This window comes from Sceloporus undulatus, chromosome 3, assembly GCF_019175285.1.
Source record: "Sceloporus undulatus isolate JIND9_A2432 ecotype Alabama chromosome 3, SceUnd_v1.1, whole genome shotgun sequence".
In the NCBI taxonomy this organism is placed as follows: Eukaryota; Metazoa; Chordata; class Lepidosauria; order Squamata; family Phrynosomatidae; genus Sceloporus; species Sceloporus undulatus.
In genome coordinates, this window is record NC_056524.1 from 105584829 (window position 1) to 105611905 (window position 27077).

The 27077-nt window shown below is 39.4% G+C and overlaps 1 protein-coding gene across 1 annotated transcript; it reads right to left on the reverse strand.

Moving 5' to 3' along the window:
- Positions 1 to 6: 6 nt before the first annotated feature.
- EDAR (ectodysplasin A receptor) lies at positions 7 to 26480 on the reverse strand. The gene is given in 14 exon segments (XM_042460355.1): positions 7 to 470; positions 3213 to 3273; positions 4443 to 4602; positions 5556 to 5628; positions 5970 to 6044; positions 6144 to 6269; positions 8068 to 8154; positions 15101 to 15186; positions 16833 to 16947; positions 16950 to 17000; positions 17003 to 17009; positions 21275 to 21397; positions 22123 to 22191; positions 25953 to 26480. Coding segments are annotated over 14 exon segments (1359 nt in total). The 5' UTR covers positions 25959 to 26480; the 3' UTR covers positions 7 to 150.
- Between the last annotated feature and the right edge of the window lie 597 nt (positions 26481 to 27077).

Genomic DNA, 27077 nt, shown 5'->3' on the forward strand with positions numbered 1-27077 from the left:
AAACCTTTTATCATTTAACTCTTGGAACCATTGTAAATGCTACTGACGTTTGAAGGCCATCAGTACTTTCAAGATACTGCCCCATTCTGGGTGCCATTGCTCTTGCAATCCATATAAATTCTTTGGAAATGAATGTCATAGAAAAACATGTCATGAGGCCACCACTGGATCAGGTTGGGGCATTACTTGTGCCCATTCCAAAATATCCGCACAGAGAGATTCCACGGCATCTAATCGTTCAATCTGCACTAGTTTTGTTAACAGTTCTGGGATACTGTAGCCTGCTGTGCTGATACGATCAAAGAGCTGCATGCCATCTGTCATGCCCCCAATTTCGTCACGCTTCAGTCCAAAGCTCTCAGCAAGGTGACGCCAAGTCTTCACGATGGCTTTCTCTGTGTTGTATGTAGAGCTGAGCATCCTGCTGGTCTTCTCCAGACAATCAAATGGCAACTCTGTGGGACTGAGGCCTAGAAAGAAAGAGAACTGGATTAGAGAGCTTTTTCTCCCTGCATTATGTTTTATTGACAAAAAGATGTATATACAAACTTTGTTATTATAGTGTAAGGTTGAGTTTCCCTTCTTCAAAATGCTTGGGACCAGAAATGTTTTAGATTTGGTTTTTTCCCCCCCTGGATTGTATATGAGGCTGAAATTTAAACATGAAATTCATTTATGTTTTGCATGCACCTTATACACATAGTCCGAAGTCGTTTTATACACAATATTTGTAATAATTTTGTGCATGAAACAAAGTTTGTGTACCTTGAACCAAGGGCATGACTAGAGGGTACAAAGATTAGGGCTGAACTGGGTGACAGCCAAAGGGATGTCTCCCTTTTGGCAGAAATGGACTCTGGCATTCACTCATGTCCCTTTAAACGCCTGGAGCTCAGCAGAAGAGAAGGCATGACTGGGGTAAAGCTCAGTGGACATGGAAAGGGGAGGCCTCAGATTGTTTTGTCTTGTTAAATTTTCTTTTAAAACATAGCATCTTTTCACTTTAATCACTTTAAAATATCATTTTAATCACATAAAACAATGTAAATCTTAATACATTAAGTCTGTGCTTATGATATTGTAATTTAAAGGTATAACTTTAGTTTTGCTAATAGTTTATGTCACAATTACTGACATTGCATTTAATGATATATGGGAACTACAATTTACAAGAAACAGTACAAAAAATTTACTAAGGATTCTGTATGTGTTGTATGGGAAAAGGTCAATGGGGTGTGTGTGTGACACCATGAGGTACTGCATTGGGTGATGCCAACCCCAGTGAGGCCATTGCAATGAACCATCAGAAATCAAAGGTGTCACTATCTCAGCCTCCCATGTAGATAATTTTGGAGTATTTCAGGTTTTGGAATTCCAGATAAGAGAGACTTAGCCTGTACTACCTGTAAATCTGTGTCTGGACCACGGATGGGAATCATGCAGTTCTCCAGATGTTGTTTGACTGCAGCTCCTTGCAGTCCTTGCCACTGGCTTTGCTGACTATATCTTCTGTGACTTGCAGTCGAGAAACATCTGGAGAGCTGTATGATTACCACCCTCTCCATTTCACATGGGCTAAATCCAACACTAGTCGCTGGTAGAGTAGATCCATTGAAATCAAAGGGCTTATATAACAAGTACAATTTGTCTACTAATGGGACAAACACTGGATTTAGCCTTATGTATTTCATCCAGTGCTGAATATTTTTTGAATTTAGCTCTATAACTTCTGTATGTTTTTGCCTCTTTACAATGGAAACAATAATGAAACATTGTTTGGTTACAATGTTCTATCTGAAATCTTTCTTTCCAAACACATTTGTTTTACCTAGAGCATAAGTCTGTTGACCCAGTATTTCTCTCATCCTTGTCTTGCTTTCTTCCTTCCACATCTTTGTGTCATCTTTACTACAAGTGCAAGTTTACAGCCAGCCATCACAGAGGCAGGAGAATTTAATTGGAGGCTTTTGCCCAGAGGGAGAGATACAAACCTACATCTCCAGTAAATGCAAGGAGTATCCATTCATGAGCGTCAAAAAGAATCTTACTCTTTCGCTTTAAAGGAAATATTATTTTCACCTCAGGGGCAACACATATCTCAAGTAAAGGGTGACATTCCTAGTGAGGCCTACTAGTTTCCCCATCTTATTTGAGGCTAACAACATATCAAGCTCTGAGGGAGAACATTTTTCAAGAGCTACTTTTGAGCTAAAACTGATTTAAAAAAACACACAGATGTAACCGCTTATGCAGAACAAAAATGCAGATGTAGTTTAAGGGATGAAATTAGGCAATCCATTTCTCACTCCATGTCATAAGCCTTATGGAGTATCTGTTATATTAGTCCCGAAATCTTCCAGGTTATAGGTTGGACCTTTCCTTTCCCCTCTTTGCTTTGTCTGAATGCTGATTATATGATTGCATAGGAACTTTTGACAAGATTATATATACAGTATATATATATATATATATATATATATATATATATATATATATGTTCACCAGCAAGAAATGGGTCATAACGTTCTGCCCAGCTGAAACTACACACCACCGCTTCTCTAACCTCTTCAAAAACCTACCTTTTACAAGGTAACCCTCTCCGCCACATGTCCATTTACTGGATGTGGACAGTTGTGGCTGCTGCAAAGAAGCATCTGGCTATGTGCCCATAGCTGGATGCAGATCACTTAGGCAGCCTCTGGACCAAAGCTCCTCGAAGGTCATGGAGAATCACTTTGTATCTTGCTATAGATACATAACTGGATGCTTCTATGCCCCCCCCCCAAACTACATTGATCCAAAGTCATAAATGAATATCTTGGATGATGCAGCATGTAAATATCTTGGAGGATGCAGCATGTTTTGGGAAGGTTTTGGTTGGTGTATAAGGAAAGAAGATAATTCTAACCTCCACAATGACAAAACCGAAAACCAAAAACCAAAAACATATCCATGTGTAAGCTGGACTTACCCATGCAGATAACACTAACAGGAAGCCAGCAATATTACATTATGTCAAAAGTGCATCCTCACTACCTTACCAGAATATTTAATCATTGTAAAACTTAACTTTTTTTAAAAAAAAAAATCTCCTTGAACTGGTTTTATCAATAACTACTAGCTGAGTTGTATCGGCAGCTTCTTACTTAAGACAACAGGTAATAAGATTAATAAAGTAACATTTTCAATTTCCATATTTTCTTTTCACCTACCTTCTGCAACTCCGCATACATTAGCATACAGATCAAGAATCTTTTTCCTCCGGCTTTGTATCTGAAGAAAAGAAAAAGATGAAACTTTATTAAAGAGTGGACTTTTAGAGCTTCTCTGGAGGTGTGTGAAGAAACAAACAGAGGCAGCCTGTTTTGTGTATTCTGCAGCTAGGCTGGAAGGAGGAAATGGGTATGAAGTACAAAATGTAGCATGCTGTGACTCTTTGATGTGGTGGTTCTTTAAAGACAGTTTTTAGCTTTTGTAGCTGTGAAGAAAGGATTGTTGTTATTAAAGTGCAAGCACTGCCTATTGAAATATGAAAAGTGGCTGAATATAATTATGAGTGGTGAGGAGAAGACTTGAAGATCCTACTTAATTTGTTTCTTTACTGCATGCAGAAGGAGACTAGATAGTGTAGAACAAGCTAATGTAAATCTAACTGCAGAATGAAATTGCAGAATATCAGCTGCTGATGCAGAATATTTATCATGAATGGATCAGACCTGTAAACACACAAGGTACTCCTCCTGAGATTCCACTAAATTGTTCTCTGACTACAGGTCTCATCCCATATCACTCTTGAGGATTTCTTAATTCTCCATAATTGGTTTTCACAGGGCTACACAGGGGCAGGGCAGGAAAATCCTGATTTGAAAGAAGTTTTCCGCATCTACACTGACAGAAAAATCCAATCTACCTTTGGGTTACCCAGATCCGCAGTGACCATGGGCTTGTCTACACATATCAAGGAGAATTCAGGAGAACTATCAACACAGTTCTCCCTTTGAAACACACCCTGATCTAATAAACGGCAATATGCATGGCCACATGTGAATGTATGTAGTCCTGACTACTCCCCCCAGCCTCATAACGATGTTGCGTGTGAGTGGTACACACACACACATGTAAATATCTGGATTTTCCATTCAAAACTGTGATATATCTCCCCCTTTTCTCTCGGGATTAACAGCCATGGGTGACGAAAAGGCTTGGATTCAGCCTCAGTCATCTTGTACATTTGGACAGCTCACTTTGAAAATTAGGTAAGACCATTTTATTTGGCCTGTGTAGATACGCCCTTAGACAATTTTTTGTATTCTTGATAATTTTATGTATTCTTCCTTCCAACTCTAGAAAACATTCATCAAAAGAACAGGTTACCACTGGAAGTGCATACATAACCATGTCATTGACCCAACTCCATTTAAAAAAAATCTGAAGAGACGTACCCCAGTCCATTTGTTGTTTGTAGAAGATTTGTCTCGAGCCAAATGGACTAGGGACAACAAACACAGGTCTGGTGTTCCTTGTTTGTCAATAGCAGCTTCTTCATCACTGTCCATACTCCGACTTAAAAGTCTCTCATTCTCTGAGGAAGCATCATTTTCACTGGGAAGAAAACATAAACAAAAGGTTACTTAAATGTGCCATGAATGAACTACCACCTGTGGCTTTTACTTTGTCATCAATTCACATAAATTCTAATTATTAAATTAAATACTAAAAATTTAATATATGCACCTTTGTTAGAACTGGCAAAAGTAAATGTTGAAACAGTGCTACTTGCCTTATAATAAATACTATGCACTTGTCCCCTCAGTTACATCCTAATTTGGATATTCTGAGTGAATGCTGTGTGTTGGCTTACTTTTGTCTTACAGCACAATCTTACAACTCTTACAACACAATCCTATACAGGGGTACCCCGGGTTACGAAATTAATTCGTTCCGCCGCCGCTTTCGTAACCCGAAAATCTTCGTAAGGCGAAAAAGCCATAGGCGCTAATGGGGAAAAGCTGCGATTTCGTGCGAAATAGCGCCGAAAAGCACCAAAAAAATTTTCGTAACCCGAAATAACCTTCGTAACCCGGAACAGGTTTTTTAAATGGATTTTTTTCGTAACCCGGAAATTTCGTAAGGCGGCGCATTCGTATCCTGGGGTACCACTGTATATTTCTACTGAAAACAAAGTCCCGTTGGGTTCATTGAGTCCCAGTTGACTTCTTCTATTGAAATTAATGGAGATGAATCCATGTGCAGCAGATTCCTGTCTGCATCTGAACACGTGTGGGGTGTAGTTTTAATTTTAAAGCATTCAAACAAAGAGAATTTAAGACCTTTCCTTTCAAGAATGTTGTGATGACTCTCAGTTGTTTTCAGACTAATTCATTTCATCTAATGAATGGTAAACATGCTTATTTCAGAGAAAGCCTGAAGGAAATGGGATGAAAGTAAATGGGACTTAATACAGAGTTCAGGATTGTGCTGCATCTCTGTAGCCGATCACTGCAGCTTGTAATCATGTTCCTCCCACACTGCAAGAATGTTTTCATATTACCTACCTCTTGACAACCTTTGCAGGAGTTGCTGTCAATTTTCCAAACTCATCTTTCTCTGAGAAAATAACCACATTTTCTGCAAAAACAAACAAACAAACAAACAAATAAAGACTCCCCCAAAAGCACCCTAACATTGTAGATACAATTGCCTTGTTAGCTTCTCTGAGTGGCTGTTTCAGACCAAATCATCAAAATGTGAAGCTAAGTCCTAGTGTGTGTGTGTGTGTGTGTGTGTGTGTTTTGGGGTCTATTAATTTAGATTCTGATTGCCTAGATGTTTTCCAATTATTCTTGTACTAAATGGAATTTGGAATTAGGCAGTTAAAAGAATAAATTTGCAAGGGACGTTGCATCAGGGCAATATAAGCCCCGTGGGACTTGGTGTGTAAAAATCAGGAATTACAGAATGTTTCCAACCTTGTACTTCTTTCTTTTCTTCCTGCATATTGGCTGGGGCTTCTACAGTCTTCACTGGATGGCTGGTGCAGCACGCTGGAACAGTAAAACATGTCTCTTATTAATAACCACTCTCAGCAGCTGTTGAAGCATAGCGCCTCAGGGCTGGAATTCTCTTTACTAACTGCAAGTTACCTTGAGCTGACGTTTTCGTTTTGACAATGTAGAACATGATGATCAGGACAATAGCTATAGCCATGATGAAAATAGTTGACATAGCAATTATGAGAGCTGTAGCAAGATGGCCTTGTCCAGCAAGATCTGGAAGGACAGAGAGAAATCATTAGGACCAAGGCAGCAACTTAATTTTAATTTTAAATTATGTTTCATACGAGTTTTCATCTATTGATTAAATCACTCTTGTGGCACCTTGAGGATTTCATGTGGCACCTTGATTAATTTGGGGTGGAACCTTAATGATTTACACATATTATTTGGCATTTGATTTCATGGGCTACAGGCCAGTTCATCTGATGAAATAGCCTGTTGTCTGTGAAATCTTTCATGCCAAATGCATGAAAATTAGGCTACAACCCAGATGTGTGTGCCAGCTCCTGCTCCTGATTCAGACCTAGGCAGTAATTCATATTGAAGCAGTAACTGCAATATACTTACATGAAAAATTTCTAACAACCATAAATTTCTTCACTTGCAAAAATTAGAGCAGCTTTCCTTTGGTATTGAAGCCACTGCTTAGTCTCAATTAATCCTTTCTTGTCCCACTTTTTCAGCCTGTACTTTTAAAATGCCCTGGTTTCTCTCTCCTCCTCTTCCAGTTTCTCTCTTTGTGTCCAGTTTACTTCAATTACAAACTCAGTTCAAAATGCAAAAGTAGTTTGTACTCAATGAACAGCAGGGGAAGAGGAGAGGGGGCTGGAATCTTGCCCTTCCCTGTAGAATTAAGGAAGAGCAAGCTGCTGCAGCCTCTCTGAGTTTGTGTGTCACTCCTCATTCATAGCTTTTGGCATTTTGACTACTATCTGATGCTGCTTGGCCACATGCATCCCAGTTTTCATCTATGAAATCTTGGAAGGTATGGTCTCTTTCAAAAATAATAGCTAAGTAGGGCTTCTACAACCAAATATAGGGGTCAAACAGAAGGGTTGAAGGGGTGGCTTCAAGCCGCCCCTTCCACCCCATCTGTTTTGCCCCTATCCAAAGATGGTGAACACATGCCATGGCCCCAGTCCATCTTGAAGCCGGCTGAAAAAGGAGCAGAAAAAAATCTGCTCCTTTTTTGACCAGGGGAAAAGGCGGCTTTTTCCCACCTTACCACAGCCTCATGGCAGCTTCAAGCTGCTCCAGCGGCATGTAGCATATAAACGCCATGCTGCTAGAGCACCTTGAAGCTGCCCATGTCTGGGCAGCCGCCCGACTTAAGGACAGCTTCAGGGCACCATTGCAACATGAGGCATCAAAACACTGCAGTCGGATTATGTCCGGACAGTGGCTTAAAAGGGACGTCTGTTTGGGCCCATAGTTGAATTGGGAACATAGGATCACTTAATCCAGCTATGGATACATAAAGATTTGGGATGTTAATGAGTACTAGCAACTGAAAAACGGTGGGCTATTTGTGCCATAAAATTACAGACAGGTTTTAGTACATGTACACATAGTTGCTCCAATACCTGTAATGCGCAGATTTCTATTTTTCAAATAACCTTAACTGATGATCATTAACTTTTAATCTAAATAAATACATCTCATTTTGCAAAATGCATCACAAAACTGAAATACACTGGTTGCTGAAGAAGGTTTTTTTTAAAAAGATTCTTCATATATGGGAAAATAGAGAAATATATTATTCTATGCCCAAAGTCTTTGACCCATCACAGAAGAAACAACTTTTAATTTAACAAAAAAATAGTTCACATTTTTGAGACTCAATTTTCATTGTCATTACAACGAATCTTTGGCTCCCCTGGTCAGATTTGCCAGCTTTTCATTGAACCTTTTTTCTCTCTCTCCTCTTGACTTGCATACCAAAGGCCATATACAAATCTGGCTCCTACTGTTTGCTAAAGGGAAAAATAAAATAGTGAATTATTTATCTTACCTTTATGCACATGCGGGAAAGGAGAATGGGTACTTGTTCCAGAAGTACTTGAGAAACTGACTGATACACCAGAGGTAATACCTGAACCTGTAATAATAATAATAATAATAATAAATTTGTCAAAATTTTTCCCAAATTACCTTGTAAAATCTCTGCTATGAATTGGCACATTTTGCACTGGCAGAGCAGTTATTTAGCTTCTATTTAAAAGCTGACTTTAAAAGTGAAATGTCAACTCAACTACTGATTTGTACATTTATGATGCCAAGCTGTGAAATATGCATTTTGGCACACATTTATTCCCAACCTAGAGATTTGCCAGCTTTGATTTGAGCATCAGAGAGAAAGAATTAACACTGAAATCCATTGTGGTTTTATGGGAAGGGAAAACATTAGCTTCAGGGGGATGTCAGTGAGACTCTTAAGACTTTCACCTTAGATTTCACTTATATTTTTACCTGTCCTCCAGAAAGCTCAGATACATATTTTCTCTCCTATTTTGCTTTCCCAGCAACCTTTTCAGATAGGTTACAGCAATCTAGTGACATTATTTGCATGTTTGGCTTGGCCTCCATTGCAACTAAACACTAAAATCCTATATGATCATTTACTTATCATAACTTTACATAGGTAAGGCTGTATCCACATTGCAGAAATAATCTAGGTTGACACCACTTTAACTGCCATAGTTCATTGCTATGGAATTTTGGGAACTGTAGTTTGTTGTGGCACCAGAACTCTCTGACGGGGAAGGCTAAATGTTTCATAAAACGACAGTTCCCAAATTCCATAGCATTGAATCATAGCAGTTAAAAACAGTGTCAACCTGGATTGTTTTTGCAATGTGGATGCAGGACACAGGCAAGAATTCCATGCATGCATTGGGCCTGATGCACATCAGTGTGCAATTTGCATCTGTGCAAAATGTACATTGATGCATATTGTTTATGAAACACTTTTCCAGCTTTGCTACATAGCAATGTAACAGCAGCCCTTTACTGAACATGGATGTTAAGAAACTGATCAATTTTAATTCCCACATAACCAGTTCTAATTCCTATATCAGTCAGTACTTTGGCCACATCATAAGAAGGCATGAGTCACTGGAAAGGCAATAATGCTAGGAAAGGTAGAAGGCAGTAGGAAGAGAGGAAAACAGCAAGTCAAATAGATAGACTCAATTAAGGAGGTGATGGGCCTGAATCTACAAGACCTAAGCAGAGCAGTGGAGGATAGGGGAGCTTGGAGATGTTTCATCCACAGGGTCACCATGAATCGAGGTTGACTTGAGAGCAACTAAGAACAGCCAAGTTCCAGAATCCCCAAGTCAACATGGCTATACTCATGAAATGATTTATAGACCAAGAAAGTAACCTTTTCAAGCCATGATTGTGTATGAGAAACTAAGGTATCAAAGATACAGTTTTAATAGTGTGTGTGTGTGTGTGTGTGTGTGTGTGTGTGTGTATCCCGCCTCTTCCATTTTGGGGATTGAGGCAGGGAACAACAAGTTTTATAGCATTGATTCAATGAAGATCTATGCCTTGTTATAATTTCTGCCTTCTTATTGTACCAGTGGATCTACAAGTATCTTTGGAATAAAGGTAGATATTCTTGTAGCTTGTTGTTTTTTTTAAAGCTTAAAACATGACACAAGTTGGACAGTTTATTATGCAGCCTGAGTTTAAAACACAGCTTTCAGTAAAGGAGAGGAATTCTGCAAGGGAGAAGCAAAACCATGCATTCATTCCCATGTGAACATGTAAGCAGGTATTTGGAACTATGATTTTAAAGACAGATTAGTATGTTTAGATCCAATTATCTTGAATGCACACTGGCTGACACCAAAGCTAAACAATAACAACAAAAAGAGTGGTTGTATTGCACATATACAACAACAATAAGCAACAACAACAAAAAAGAATGGTTATATTGCACATAGGTGGTAAATTATTGATTATTATTATCAGTGTTTAAGACCTTAATTCTCTAGCAAAATAATATTGTCTTGGAGAATGTGGAACTGGAAATTTTGTTTGGCTAACTTCATGTTACAAGGAAAAAAATAACTGCTGTTCTTCAATTCCGGTAAATATAAAACTTTCTTGGCCTGGCTCCATCAGACAAATTTGACAGGAAATTAAGTTCTCTAGTAGTGCATGAAAAATGTCTCACAGCTTATGAAGTAAAGAAATGTGCATGCTCCAAATAAAATGTATTTTAATAAAATAAAAACTATTATACAACATAAAATACTTTAGACAATGACAAAGACAAATACACATTTTAAACTTGGCCAACCAAGTATGCAGTTCAGTGATTTTTGAATGGGTTTTTCCTATAAAAAACTAATGGACCTTCCAAGCATTGCTAGCTATTAAATACAGTACATGTCTGTTATTATAAACTTTCTAAAGTAAAAACCAAATAGTTTTTTATTCTTGTTATGAACATTTTAATATACTGGTTTATTTCACTTGTTCTTTTCAATAAGTCCTGCATACATTATGTATAACCTGGCTTTGTCCTTTATGCTATGCTCTTGAAAGAAGGCAATGTAAGTATAGTATTAATACTGGTGCATTTGGATAAGCAGACGTCTGGTTTCTGGCAATCTGGTTCTGCTTTTTATGGGAAGAATTCTTATATGTTTACTCCTTCCTCTCTGCCCCCCCCCCCCCATCATCAGTAAAGAGCTATTTTCAAGAGCAGCTTTCAAGATGTTATGATGCCCAACTTCACACTCCATTATGCAGGTCTCCGCTTCGATTAGGAACTGACTACATTCCTAAGTCCCTACAGTTGTGTATAACTGACTACAATCCTAAAATACAATCCTAAAATATTTTTAATATATATAGACTGAATACTTAAATGGACAGCCAAGGTATATAGCATGGTATATATCTGACCCATTACATGTGAAATGGATTTTAGCTTGTAGATGATTAGAAGTAGAGTGTGAGCTAATGGTATGATGCAGCAGTAGAAAAGAATAGTGTGCATTCACAAAACCATTGGTTCAGTTTTAGATGTAGAAATTCTTAGAGGAGACTCATTGAGAGCATTTGTAGCAATGAGATTTATTAATCAAAAGAAATTGTGTTTGTGAGTCCAAGAACGACAAAGTCTGGATCCATCCATAATTTCCAAATCATGAGAAATAATAGTTCCTTCTTTACTCTGTGCTAGTCATCTGGGATACTCTAGGGAGAATCCCAAAATGAAAGTAGTTGGTTTAATCTAAAACAATTTCTAGCAGGTTTCATCTGCACCAGCAATTGGTCTTTTGTAAAGCTAACGGGCGTAACTCAAGACCAAACTCAAGACCAAACTAAGCACAAAAGCTTTGTATTACAACAGGACAAGTCATTAACATTACATTGTTGCTGGAAAAATTCATATTCCCTCCTGATACATTGGGGAATGTAGCTAAACTAAATCAAACTGGGGAGTCCAAGGGGATGGCAGATGATGCATCATTGCTCACCTCTTGGACTCCTCAGTTTATTTGAGTTTTGCTGCCGTCTCCAAATGTCCTGGGCTTTTATCTCTAACCTTTGTACCTACCACTATGAAACTGATCAAACATTAGCAGAGGGTGGGTAGAGTCTGCTTTGACAACAATTATTGTATTTTGAGAGCATCAAATCTTTCTGTGTCACACAGGTCAAAAGCTCCATGGCACTTCCAAACCATATTTGTGGAGGGATGCACGTCATGTGCAGATCTCCTGGAGAGTGATATGTGCACAGTGAATAGCTGTAGAAGGTTTAGCAGTCATCCTACATTGGATACTACCAGTTTCAGCTATCACTTTGTAATCCCTGTCATAATATGCAAAATGGTGCTTGTTCCTCTGCTACATTTTTGTCCCTTTCCAACTTCCTTTCCCGTTGCCCCTAAATTAAGTTCAGCTTTTCAACATGAACTCATGTGTCATGTTTTCCAATATTCATTGGTCACTTGTTTCCATTATTCAGTGGTATGAGAATGGTTATAAATGTTTTGGTCTGGGCTTTGGCTCATCTGCTTGACAACCCATCAACCTGGTGCAGGTTCTCACACTCCAATGGAAGACGAAACTTAAGAGAGCTGGGAACTCACACCATTGTTACATGTTGCAACAGGTCAATAGCAGCCCTTTTCCTCTCCCTCTCTCCTCCCCCCACTCCATTACATCGCATTTCAATTAATCCAGGCAAACAATGTGGTATATCGTTTGCTTCTTGATCATCTAGCAGGCTGTAGCTTGTCTAATTCAAGCAAGCTACACTACACTTGTCTTGCTTCATCCACCTCAACATAAGAAAATATTAAGCAAACTTGCTCTGTTGTTCTCCGTTAGCCAACATTCAGTGATGCTTATGTATACCATAACACACAATAGCAGAGATCCTGACTGGGAGATGCTTCCCTCCAACTGTCCCAGTATAACAGGGAGAGTCCTGATTAATCCTCTGCTGTCCCACGTTTTCAGCTGTTTTTAAAATATCTTAGTTTATTTACCCTCTTCCCACTTTCCTCCTTTGTCCTCAGCTTACTTCAATTGCTGCAAACTGAGCTCAAAGTGCAAAAGTAGTTTTCACTCAATTAATTTTACAGTGGGAGAGGCAAGGTGAGGAAGGGGTGATATCTTGCCCTTTTCAGTAGGTTGGGGCACAAGCAAACTGCCACAGCCTCTCCTAGCTTGTCTGCTATTCTCCATTATTACCTTTTGACCACACTCAGATGTTGCTTGGCCAAATGTGTCCTAGTTTACATCTGTGAAATGTTGGAAAACATTATAAAATTCTATACAGCTGAAACCATGACACATCTCCCTCTCAACCCCACACAAGCAACCCACCTTTTCAGGTGCTGCAGGCTGCCAACATGGCCATTTACTGGTTGGCAGAGAGCAAGGCGCAGAGGAGCAGTATACATCTATGTTTCTATAGTCAGATGCACAGCAACAAACAGTGGTCCTCTGGAGGTTACAGAGTATGATGCCATTACTGTGCATCCATACTTGCTCTCATGTACAAAAGTAGACTCTCAAAAATGACCTACCTAAAAAGAATGGAGAGCCACCTTCTGTGGCTTTCCAGCTTTCAAGAAAAAGATAATAAGAAACAACACACAGGCAAAAAAAAAAAGTGCAATTTTCTTCCTAGGCGAGTTATAAATGTATAATCCAGTTCCCAGAACATTTTTCTAGTTTGGCAGCCATTCATTAATTAGTTATATCTTATTTTCCTATAAATATTTGTGCTGAGGAACTGAAAGACACATTGCTACACATGGAAATGCCTGTATTTTGGCCTTTGAAAGCTGTTTACTGCAGTCCTTTCCTTGAGTTTCTCATGCCAAAAGTAAATAGGATTATTCTTTTAAAAGGCTTTAAATATGCTTTGTGCATTTTAACAGTTATGCTAGAAGACAGGTCCTCCGCTGCCCTTTCATGTTGTGAACTGACAAAATGTCATGTAAAAGCTGTGGGAAACAGAATACATTGGATACAACGGAGATTTTGTTGGGTGTTTTTTCCCCTCAGTTTGAATAATCCTGATGCCTGATCTTTATAATGTTTTCGGCTTGATGTTTAGTCCCAACTAGCATAGATCCATTCAATCAATTGTTGAATGGTGAGTCACTTAGGCAAATCACACTGAATCAATTGGCCTGCTCTAGTCAGGACTAACAACATGTTTTAGGCCATCTTTATTACTATATTGGATGCATCTTTTTAGCATGTGATGAAAACCACCTGGGAAAATCTTTTTGGATAAATGGTACTTTGCAAATGACAGAGAACAGTGTTACATAGAACAAAGGGTTACAATGAACATATGAAGACAAGGATGCCTTAGCATATGGAATGACTATGTGAAGCATAAGTGAGTCTGATACCTCAGGAAGAAGAGGAAGGAAGCAGATGTGACAGTTCTAGAAAGGTGGAGAAGGCACCCTTGAAAGTCTATGTGCCTTTGGAAGCCTATGGCAGTATACAACCACTAATGTGCATGGACAGCCTTCTAGTGTGCCTGGTGTCTGCTGTATTGTATCTATGGCTTTTCAGAGTAGCAAGAATGGTGAGACTCTAGGATATCCTGACAAGCACACTATGTGGCCATTTGGAATGGAAAAATTGAGTGAGTTTTGGTTTACAGATTTTATACCATTCATGGCCTGCAAGACATTGAACAAAAACATGGATATATTTTTCAGCTTTCTGTCATTAGAGAAAATGGCAAATGTCAAGTTGTCCCTGCCCCCAAAAGTAAAGGTGCCTGTTCAAACATTTGTTAAAAAATATAGGAATATTTTTATTATATGTTTCTTACAAGTTTTGTTAGACTTCTGTAATTTTCATTTTGTTCTTTTGAAATGTATCAAGTTATATTTCTTTCAAGTAACAAAGAGAGAAAAAATATGTATTTGAAAAATCTGTACAAACTTGCTTAACTCTATGGGAGAAAGGGTAGAATGTATGTACATTATGAAAAATGTGTGCATTAGAAAAAGCACATAACAAACTATACATATTTCTAAGTAGATATTTTAAAGGTCTTGCAATCCAGTATTGAGACTCTGAGAAAGTAAAAGAAAATACAGCTAATAGATATTCTCATCCCTAGACTGCAACCACATCACATTTCCTTCTGTCTAGAAAAGCTAAATGCACTTTGTTTTACAGAAGCACATGGATTTCAAGCCATTCCTAAGTCCTAAACCTGTCTTCGGCTGCACCTACGTTGCAAAAATGATGCAATTTGACCCTGCTTTAACTGCCATAGCTCCATGGTATTGAATTCTGGGATTTTTAGTTTTGTGAGATATTTAGCCTTTTCTGTCAGGGAGCTCTGGTGCCATAACAAACTACAAATCCCAAGATTCCATAGGATGGAGCTATGGTAGTTAAAGCACTGCATCATTTCTGCAGTACAGATGCAGCCACAGTCTTTTAACAGGTTGTTCATGAAAGCCCTGGAAAGCATTTTGCCATTTCTCAGTTAGAATAAAATTAAATTGAATTAAATGGAGCACTTACATTCTTTGGTGTTTGGAGGTGCCAGTAAACACGAGTAGCAAACCATTCCATAGATATTTCGTGGTCGGTTTTCTAACATGTAGTAACTGTAACAAAAACACAAGGGAAAAACAACATACCTCAATCTGCTGCCATTCAGTAGGCTTGAAAAACAATTCATTACTGAGATAAAATTGCTGCTTTTAAAAACTCATTTAATGGCTTTCTCTGGCTAGAAATGCTCTTTCTTTAATTGCCTTATGCACATAGTTAAATCAAGCAATAAAGAGAAATGACATGATGTAGTATCACTATCTAAAACAACATAAATTTGTTCACTTAGTTTGCACTCAGCGTATGTGCCTTGAAGTTTCTGTCAATCCATGGCAACCCCATGAATTTCATTGGCTTTTTTAAGGTAAGGAAAGGTCAAAGGTGGTTTGCCAATTCCTCTGAAATATAGCCCACAGCACCTGGTATTCATTGACAGTTTCCCATCCAAGTACTAACCAAGGCTAACCCTTGCTTAGCTTCCAAGACCAGACAAGATCTGGTTCCCTTAGGGTGTTTAGGCCTCTTTGAGTGCCTCTAAAATAAAATAATGGGTGTGTATGTAGAAATGCCCCTAAGAAATGCAGTTAAGCAAACAAATGTGTACTTCTTTCCACACTGGCTAACGCAAGTAGCAGGACTTTGAAAGTGGCAGAGCTCCACCACTTCCCAGCCCACCCTGCTTTAGGCTGCAGCTCTGTTGCTTTGTTAATTTAAGACATAATTAACTTTTCATATTGATTTCTGCGGGCCAGAAGTGCAACTGATTTTGTCTGGATGCAAGCAGTTTTCTATTTAAAAAAATACTCTGCTTTTATTGGAGAAGCAAAGGTAAATTTCACTGATCTGCTGTCTAGTGAATTATTTAATGTTTCAATAGATAAAGATCTAGTAATATAATCATGTTTTCTGTGGGAAATGATTAAGGATCATATTCTGGCTATGTTGATAGTCCAGTTAATCAGAACAGTAACTCGTTTCTGCTTCAGGGGAATCAGTGATAATATTAATTTCCTGTTTTGCTGATTTTTATTAACAAAATGTCTTATTTCAATAACTTGGGATTTAGTTTGTATTGACATTAATTTTTTTTGAACAAACTCTTTTGATTTTACCTCTTCCTTCTGCCATCCAATGTATTCTTTCTCCTAGTTCTGATATTTGTTTCATATTTCATTTGCTTTAATAAGCATCTACTTTCTTTGATTTAAAACATGCTTTTTAAGGTATGCCTGTTACTTACATAGAGCTAATTATCATACACTTAATCAGATGCTGAAACAAGTGTGGCCAGCAGCACAAATGTGACAAATGTGTGCACATCCTCCAGACTAAGTGATGCTTTGGAGATAGGGTTGCCATATCCCACTTGGGGGCGGGACTTTCCTGGTTTGGGGCAGGTCCGCACGGTCCCGCCCTGGTTTGGCCCCGCCCCCAGGATTCCCCCCCCCCAGCGAGGCTGTGGAGGCGGCTCCGCAATTGCGGCCGTTCCCTCCGAGGCCTGGCTGGGCTTGGGAGACGCTGTCTCCCAGGCCCCAGCGAGGCCTTGGACAAGGTTTAAATAAAAATTGTGGACCTTTTTCTTTGCCAGGGGAAAAAGGTCCTACATTTTAAAACCTTGTCCTACATTTTCCCCGGTTTGGAGGTCCTCAGGGATGGCAACCCTATTTGACGAGATCAAAACCTTGTAATTAAATCCTACCGGGGAAGGCAAGGCCACATTCTGCATCGTTCTCTTGCTCCAGGTGTCATAACAGTTGCTCGATAGAAGCCCTCACAGTCCTTGTGCCGCCTGCAAATCTGATAACCACCTTTAGAAATTTTTCCGATGGGCAAGGGACACAGCCGTAGTCTTCATCTCTAGTCCCGTATCCACTGTCTGTGGGAGGAGGAAACAAGTCTCTAACATCAAAAGACACTTGAGAAAATAATGTTTAATATTTGAAGGGATGTCATATTGAGGAGGGAGCAAGCTTGTTTTCTGCTGCTCCAGAGACTAGGACCCAGAGCAATGGATGCAAGCTACAGGAAAAGAGATTCCACTCAACATTAGGAGGAACTTCCTGACAGTAAGAATGGCACATTCCCTCAGAGAGTGATGGAGTCTACTTCTTAGCAGGTCTTTAAACAGAGGCTGGATGGCCATCTGTCGGGTGCTTTGATTTAGATTTCCTGCATGGCAGGGGTTGGACTGGTGCCCTTGCAGTCTCTTCCAACTCTCTGATTCTATGATTCTAAAGCTGAAAATGACTTCACCCACTCATTGCCTGCAGTTTCTGAGGCAGTGCTTGAAAACGTTTTTGGATTACAGTCCCTAGAAATCCCCTCCCACCAGCCAACATGGCCAGGACTAATTCACCATTTTCACAGAGTTCCCAGATCTCAGAGCCTGAGTGACAAGGAGACTTGTGCTGTAACAAAAAGTGTGTATACATTTATTTAACCCATTACTTAAGATTTGGTGTTTTTTATTTGAGTGGTATACTCCTTGTAACTGTGGATGATACTTAATTTAGCCTGCTTGATCACATCCCCAGGGCTAACTCTCCTGTCACATTCAAAAGGGTTATCCCTATGTTGGGGCATTGGAATTATAGGGCCTAGGATAGTCCTGTCCTGGCTACTCTGATTCTCTCTCCTCTTGTAAGCATAAAATAAGACCACTATGCTAAGAAGGGAAGGGACTGGAAGGGTGCAGATCTTTTCTTTTCAAAACTCAGCAGTGAACACAAAGTGAAGTAGATTTTCAGCCAGCTGAAGGAAGGCTCTGCACTAGAATTGTCTTTTGTTGTAATGTGTGAAGCGGATTCTGAGTCATAAATTCAGCAGAGCAACTGGACAATAATTGGATAACCAAAAAAGTTCCACCAACATAACTTCAGACCATGTTGCCTGTCATCTACATACCTTCTTGTCACAGACTATCTGATGAAAAGGGAATGTGAGGCCAGGCCTTCTCTGGACGTTATCTGACAAGGGAAATTGGAAGTATAATCCAATGGCAATCCGAACACAATCACGAGGTTTAATGTTTTTGTGTGATAGACTACCACACGCAATTTCGGGCAATGGGAAGTCAGTCCGAACGCAATCATGGAGTTTCACGTTATTGTGTGAGAAGTGATCACACGCAATTTTGGGCAATGGCAAGCTATTTTCGGACAATGGGAAGTCAGTTTGAATGCAATTCAAATTCATGTAAATGTGCTGAATTAGTGAAATCACGTGAATGTGTTCTGGCCCCACTTTCTTTTCATTTGAAATTAACAGAAATTCCTCCCGTGTGATGAACTCCTTTGTAGTTTTGAACCCCTGACTTGAGAGAGTAGGAGATGGCACAGTGGCAGAAGAAAAGGGGCTGCATGCTTTGTGAGAATGGGAGATAGCACTGAAAACCATCCTCATCAGGTGATAAATCTGCCCTGCCGAGCTCTCAAGCTGCTCAGGAGCCAACAAAACATCTTTATCTCTTGATGGAGTCAGGTTTTACAGCTATTCTCCCTCTTTGTTGTTATGCCTCAGTTGGAAAAAGACTTAATGGTAACAGAAATGGCACATCAGCTGGGCATGTTCCCAACAGAATTACTGAGCAAGCACATACGTTACCTGGCCCTAGTCTTCCCACTGGAGTAAGCTGTATTATGTTTCTATGTAAAATAGAGTATTTGTTCTAAATGTACAGCCATGTGTATAAATTAACATGGACGCATTTTGTAAAAATGTAACTCCTCTTCTAGTAGTGTGTCTCCTCTTTTGGGAGGGGCCCTGCATAAGCAGCTACCTTACAAAGGACAAATCTCTTTCCATTGTGAACAGCAAAAGAAGTCTTGTAGCACATTTGAGATTAACAGAAAGAAAGAATTTGGCAGCATGAGTTTTCATAGACTTCACTCTACTTCCTCAGATGCTTTTGGTGGAGTAGACTGAAATCTAGAGTTAATCACACGGGACGGATTCCATGCAGAAACTGAATTTAAACTAGAAAAAAACCATAAAAGCCAGTAGCTTTTCAGATGACATTTGTGTGAAGGCGAAATAATGAGACATTAACAAGAACAGAAAGGTCCCAAAACCCACTCCTTTTTACTTTTGGGAACTCCTGAAACTAAAAAGGAGTGGGTTCTGGTGACTTTCCATTCAGGTTAATGTTGTGTTATTTCGCCTTCACACAAACACGTTTGAAAAACAACCCACTTTTGTGATTCCCCCCCCCCCCCCCCCCCTTAAAAAGTCTTTTTTTCCCGGGATTTTAGCAATTTGCCCCTGTGTGATAAACTCCTAGGAAAGCTCATGCTGCCAGCTTCTCTCTCTCTCTCTCTCTCTCTCTCTCTTTTAGTTAGTCTCAAAGGCGCTACAAGATCCCTCTACATACTGGTTTTACAGACTAACATGGCTATACCTTTGCATTCTAGCAAAAGAAATGACATTCTGTTAAAGCTCTTCCATTAGGCCAGTGATACTCTCAACTTTTTACCCTTGGGAACCCCTCCTCTTTACATCTACATGTGAACATTGTGCCCCCTCTCCCCCCACAATGCAGTATATGAATAAAAATATTTGGTTTATTTAGTGTGCATATTTTCATTTGCATATCCATGTATATTCATAGCTAAACGTCATTCAAATTTATTTAAGTTAATTCAATATTTAAATCACCTCATGTGCAAATTTTACACATAAAAATTTGGGAGGACCCCCCTGGGATCCCACCCACCAGTTAAGAACCACTGCATTAGGCCCCTACACCATTTACTCCAATTCATGAACAAGGACAAAGATAAATGTGCATGGGTAGATGTGATGCAGAGAGCAGAGAATAGGCAAGCAGACCCTCTTTTGCTGTTTTACACTGGGCAGAGGGGCTGAAAGAGGCCATTGCTTCCATCTTGGCTCAAGTAGGAGAGGGCTGACCTGATGTTGGACTTCCAACTCGGCTCAATTTGAAATATCACCATTAAAGAATAAATGCTGAGCAGGACAATAAGAGTATGGGCCAAATAAAATGTAATTTTTGGAAATTGCTGTGAGGCAGGAGGGGAAGAGAAACAATTCTGACCTGGCCCTGGCCTATGCCAACTGGCTTTAAAATTCCATTTGGAAGAGGATGGCTGTTTCCTTACCTCGTAACAATCATATGGTGGCCATTTTCTAGAAAGTGGGGGAATTTAGAATAACGATAGCCTGTGCAGCATGAGCAATCAATTTGTCCAGCAGTATTTTAGAATGCAGTGCTTCAGAACAGTGTGTATGTTTTGGGTCCATGCGCATGATTCAGTACAGATGTTTTTGAGAATTTAATGGGAGCAGAGGAAATGTCTCAGTCAAAGTCTCATGTCATTTATTACTCCAACGGTAGTAAATTCCTAGCTTCACAAGAGGAGGAGGCAGTGAACAAGTCTTGCTCTCCTTCTCATTGCCATACCAGGAAAGCTGTGTGGATTTAATTTCTTCATGTTACCCAGTAAAGAGCTCTTCTTAGAAGTAAAGACAAGACATTCCATAGATGGCTTTGGGAGGGAGAGCCTATAAAATTTACTTTTTCTGAAGTACTGCTCCCAGAATCCCTTAGTCACACCTCATTATGCCTACCAGATTCTGGGAGTTAGTTATAACTGGAGTCAGAATCTGGGATGACTAGTTAGTCATCCCAGATTCTAGGAGTAATCAAAAAAGTAGATTTTCTAAGTTCTGATCCAAATACCGTTATCTCCCACTTGTAACCTTCCCATATTTTCCAACTATTTCTTTGTTGTATTTCCCCCTTCTTTCCACAAATAAATAAATAAATAAATAAATAAATAACCATTTAGTAAGGAAATGGAAGAAAGTATTTGACTAGTAGTGCTAAAAGCCTTCCATCTGGAGACACTCTGACTGACTATAGCTCTCCAGGGACTTTCCCATCATAGGATTCTTTTTACTGAAAATGGCAGGAACCAGTCCTGAAACCCTTTACATGCAAAGTATGTGCTCTGCCACTGAGCTATAGACACTCTCCTTCTCTAAAGTGGCTCACTATTATGTTGTAGAGCAAATAACTTTTTCCACTTGTATCTTAGGCCACTGAGACAATGATCAGGACCTTTTTTTATTAGCACCCATAACACTCAATTTCCCAAGGTGACAAGTATGTGACAAGCTCACCATGTAAGGTTCTTCTCCTGGGTCACACTGTGGACACTCATGGCACATCCCAGTTGTCTGGTTGTAGTACTCATTTTCACCACAGTTAGAATATTCAGCATTAGCAGAATACACAAGCGACACCTGTCACCAAAGGTTAAATACAGTTTAATTTCATTTCCCACTCCTGTCAATATGACACATTTGCCCAATATTGTATGAGTTCTTTTCAAGGACTATCAGGCCAGACCTACTATTAGCCATAGGGAGGCAATCACTCCATGGAAGAGATGCTGGGCCAGCTTCTCAGCCATTCCTTCTGAGAACCACCACCCCCCCTTAGCCATTTCACTCTATTGGAGGACAGAGCTATATGTACCACACAGCTTGTCTAGCATCTCCAAAACTAAGCTGTGGCCAGTGATACTAGACGTAATGGCTGGAATCCTGTTGATGACAAATGTGTGTGTGTGAAACCCTGATGGTCCCCACCCACCCACTATCCACCCCATGGCCAGTAACTGACTATAGCAGTGTACTGTGGATGCTTGGAAGCTGCCTTCTGAGGTGAGAGATGCATAGAAGTACACGGATGGAGCACTGCATTCTGCATACACATTGTAAGATGTCAGCCATGATATACCTATCATGACTAGCAACCAATCCTCCATAAATTTGACAAACCTCATTTAAAAACAACCAAGTTTGTGGCCACCACAACATCTTAAAATGGGTGACATCTTGCATCAGTAAGGGCCAGCTTTTAATGACCTAGGTTAAAATTTAAAAATACTGTATGCTCATTGCTGATTTTTCTCTTTTTTTGGAACTATGGGTCTCTTTGACACTTATGTATTTAAATTACATACCATAAGGAATGGAAACATGTGGATCCATCTGCATTCTCTCAAGCATACCATGTTATCCAGATGATTTATCTGAAAAGGAAAAATAAATGGTTATTGCAAGAAAGAACCCACTGGAATAGTTCATTGCTAGGAATGTCTGTTCTTAAATTAGTACTATTGAGTTCAGTGGGATATAAACCCCTGATAAGGATATATGCAAGAGTAGTAATCATGCAGTCCTCCAAATATTCTTTGACTGGAACTCCCATCTACCCCAGCCAACTGTTTTACAGTTTCTATGAGCCATATATATATATAAATCAGTTAAAGAAATACTTTTCATTTCATCTTTTTAAAAAAAACTCCTTTTTTTGCATGGATTAATCATGTCTATACATTTTGATTTAAAAGCTTCATTTCTGGAGGCATGGATTAATCAAGCCTGTTTCAATTTGTAAAAACATTACCAAGGAGGGGGAAATGGATGAACTGGTATTGCTGTTAATTACTTTGGTCTGTACAGTACATATGAATCATTACTAAAATAGCAAAAGGAGGCAATGGGAGCAAAGGAGTGGGCAAAAATAATGAATAAACTCCCACCCAAGCTGATGAAACAATGTTTCTCTGAAACATGAAAAAAAGAGGAGGGTAGCTGTCCATGTTTCAGTTGATCTCCACTAATTAGTGCATATTCTTTCTGAAAATGCACAAGAGTGAGTAAAAACCATTTAATACAAGAGAGCATTATGTTACATTTGGTTAGTATTGGTTTGCTTTCTCTCACAGTCCTTTAAAAAAAAGTGCCTTCCCAGACATTACAAAGTAGTGGCAAAGAAGGAATGGATGGAAAGAAATAGTGTGTGCCCCTACAATATCTTTTTAAATTTATTATTAAATAGTACAGTAAAGTACAGTACTTTCTATTGCTCAGCTATAAAGACAGTAAAGCATCAACATACTATTAAAGTTATAATTACAGTAAAGTATTAATGTAATAAAGTACTGCCCAGAGCACTAAGAACACAGCATTTTGTTTTAGCAGGTTTCTCCTTCCAGCATTCAAGATATCTTGTACCTTCTGGCTGTTTCACACTTTATCTCTGAAGCGCTGATTTTTTTCACAATCAGCTATAAGCAGAATACAAAGGGATCTTGTAACACTTTTGAGACTAGCAAGAAAGAAATTGGTAGCATGAACTATTGTAGACTTGAGTCTGCTTCTTCAGATTCTCAAAGCTGCCACAAGATCCTTTTACGTATTGATTTTCTAGACTAACATGGCTATGTCTTTGAACTATAAACAGAATTAGAACATGGCATTTCATGATACTGTATACACTGCCTGGTTTGCTGAAATTTTATGTTTTGTTTACACACTGTTAATTGTTTGTCCAAGCGTTATTGTTCTTTCTGAGAAGTACTGGTAGATTTGTTAACTGTGGGCCCGTACAGACAGACCAAAATAAAGCTGCTTCGAGTTACTTTGAAGGTATGCTGTTTAAATGATGCATGCATCTTAAGAGGCCAGAAGCGGAGCCAAAGCTGCACTCTAGTCCTGGAGCATGGCTTCTGGCCTCTTCCTTTAATTGCAAACTTGAAATTTCTCAATATAAACAAAAGGCATAGGAAATCAGTCATTAAAGCCAGAGACTATTCCCATGCCTATAGGAAACTGGGCCTAGCAACCTAGTTACAAGGCAACTAAGAACAATTCTTCAGTTAATGACAGTGCTGAACTTTTCAGAATCCCTTCTTTTCAGAAGAGATTTTATGAAAAGTATAGTTGCTTTGAAAAATCTCAATAGTGCTTTCCATGCTAGATTGACTGGCATTTTAAATGAAGGAAAAAAAATCAGTTGAATTAAGAAGAGAAATGGGAACAAAAGACCATGTTGGGAATGATAAATTCTGGGTTTTTCATTTTTAGAAATGAATGACCAAAAGAAAGAAATCCAGATTAAATTTGTATATGGGAACATTACACATTCTACTCAACTGGGTAGTGTGGTTTTGGGGGTTTTGTTTTGTTTTGTAACTTGGCCACTTAATTCTTCTCAATTTTCGTCACTGACTCAAGCCTGTTTACTTTAAAAGTTACGTTGCAAGTGTGCACATTAAATACAGGATTACTAAGGTACTGGAAGGCATGACAGGAGAAAATAATTTCATTTTTCATGTGCAATATAATATACTATTACTATAAGGAGTTTATTGTTTGGGCAAATAAGACGGCTTACCTCTTCCAGCTTCAATTCTCTATCCAGGATGCCCCCGGATGTTATCATATCTAAATCGCCACCAGTCTAGGCGGGATGCTCCCTCCTGTATTCATCCCAGGTTGAAGCCTCGCTCAGCTGGCCAATTTTTTAAGTAGGAGGCTCCCTGACTTCGAAAAAGATCTGGCTGAGTGAGGCTTTAACCCAGGATGCATCCAGGTGGCACCATCCCACTTAGATCAGTGGTGATGTAGGTATGATAACATCCAGGGGCATCCCGGATACAGAATTGAAGTTAGAAGAGGTAAAATGGCTTATTTGCCCAAGTGATAAGCTCCTAATACACACACAGATTTCTTTGTTAGTAAGAGAGCATCCTGCCATCAGTATTAGGATTTTCTGAATATGTTCATTATGTGGAGAACCATAATCTCTGAATATGGTTCAGAAATGGGTGCTTTGGGCCTCAACAGACTGGCAATAAACGCCGGCCTGGGGGGCAGAGTGGGGGCATGCCCCAATGCTGCCCTGATGCCACCATGTCATGCACCTGACCATATGGCGGGCAGCATCATGGTACTCTTCTGGATGATGCAGTGTCTCTGAATCCTTTGGATGATCCAGATGATGCAGTGCCAAAGGAGTGCTGAAAAGCTGTGGCACTGGCAGCTATGGCGCCCTTTCTGCTGCACAAAAAGGAGTAACTTTTTGCAGCTCCTTTTTGCACTGTGGAAAAGCCAGATGGGGCTGCAGTGTGTAGTTGCCGTGGCCCCGATCCGGTGAAGAAAGAGGCAGCAGCAGGCTGCCCTTTAGGGGTGGTCTGTTCAGCCCCTTTGTTGCCTCTGTACCTTTACCACCGATCTGATTCAACAGAAATTAAACAGAAGTTACATTTCCCTGTTTCCCCTGTCACTTGTCTACATACCAGGAAAAGCTACATTAAAGGGCTGCTAATGACATAGAAGCGCATCCAGTGAAAATGTGCTAACCTGACACACAAACATCACCCTCCCAAAAGTAATAGTGGTCCAAGTTACCCAGTAGGCAGCCTAGGCTGACTGTAGAAGTATGTAAAGCATAATAACTGCTTTGTTTCTAAAAAGCAAAATAAGAACTGGGATATACTGGAAAGATATTTTAGTTTCCCCCAGTTGTAGCATCAATCAAGAGTGAATCCACACTGAACACCACCTTAATTGACATTGCATGAATCTTGGGTTTTGTAGCTTGGTGATATACTTAGAATGCTCCCCCACAAACTTCAAATCCCAAGATGCTATAAGAAGATGCCATGACAGTTAAACTGGTGTCAAACTGCTCTAAGTGTACTGTGTGGATAGACTTATAGATAGTTTAATGGGTCCTCCCCACAATTCACTCATAGTTTTAAGGAAAAGATTGCCAGACAGCAAAATAATAAAATTTTAAAAAATGTTTACGTCATTTTTAGAATTATGCTTTGCTCTTTGTTTCTGAATTTTATGGTAACATGTCAGAACAACAGATGTATTCTAATGTAGTCCTATATTGAAACATATTACCCATGTTTAAGACATGTATATAAAATTTTATAAGATACTTTAGGAAATCTTTTATTCTTCCAAGTTGATAAAAAGGGGTCTAAAATCTTACTTTCATCGAAGACATGACAGAAAACTACATTCATTAACTTCTTTTTTCATTTCTTTTTTTGAGAATGTGTTTGTGGGGTTGAAGGAGAGAGGAAGAGCTTTTTAAAAAATTCTTCCCTGTAGCATGATTAAAAGAAAAACAAAACAAGCCAATGTTAATGGCGCTGCTGCTACAACATGGTACACGCTGCAGGGATTGAACAAATTAAATATCTTCTGATGTTTGAGGTGTGGCTCTTAACAGTGTGGTCTTAGTAGAAAACATTAACTACCTTTCCAGAGATTCATTTTGAAACTCCTTGTCACAATAAGAGCTTACAGCACTTGGATATGTGTTAATACAGTCTTCAGTCAATTGGAATCACTCACTCTTTGTGCTTTGCTCTTTCTCTTTCGCTCTCTCTCTCTCTCTCACACACACACACTTTTTCTCACTTTTAAATCTGACATAGTTTAGGCAATGCTTAGACTGCTTAACTAGCAAGCAATGAGCTTGCTTCGTATGTTCCTTCCAGCAAATGGACTAGCACAGACAAGTTACTGTATGGATGGGGACTGGAAAGGGAAAGAAGCTTCTCTCTCTCTCTCTCTCTCTCTCTCTCACACACACACACACACACACACACACACACACACACACACACATTTTATCTCTCTTTAATTCCTTCAGAATGTCATCCAACCAATCTTGGGCACTTTTTGAAGCCCTATTGATTTTTTTACAGGAGACAGGGAAGCAAGCCTCAGACTTTCTTGTGGCAATCAATGCAGTTCAAAGGGCATAATTTACTTTGGATTGTGTCTCCAAAAATCACTCTCTGATCACTTTTTTGAAGATCAAATTATGAGTATCTTTGCGGATGGCACAGGGTCCCTTGCTTGACTATGTGAAGTGTGTTTAAATTGGCTGAGCATTCCAGCTACCTCTGCACCATTGCATTGGATATGGTCCAAGAGTACACTCCTAACAGTGGCGTATTTATCTCTTCCCTAGCTAGAGCACAGGTGTGAGGAGCTGGCACATAAATATTCTTCGGGTTGTCTGCATGGCCATGGTAGACTCATTTGGTCCTGTTCCAGAGAAGTAAATGTCACACTTGCCTGATTAAAAGCAAGCCCGTAGTTT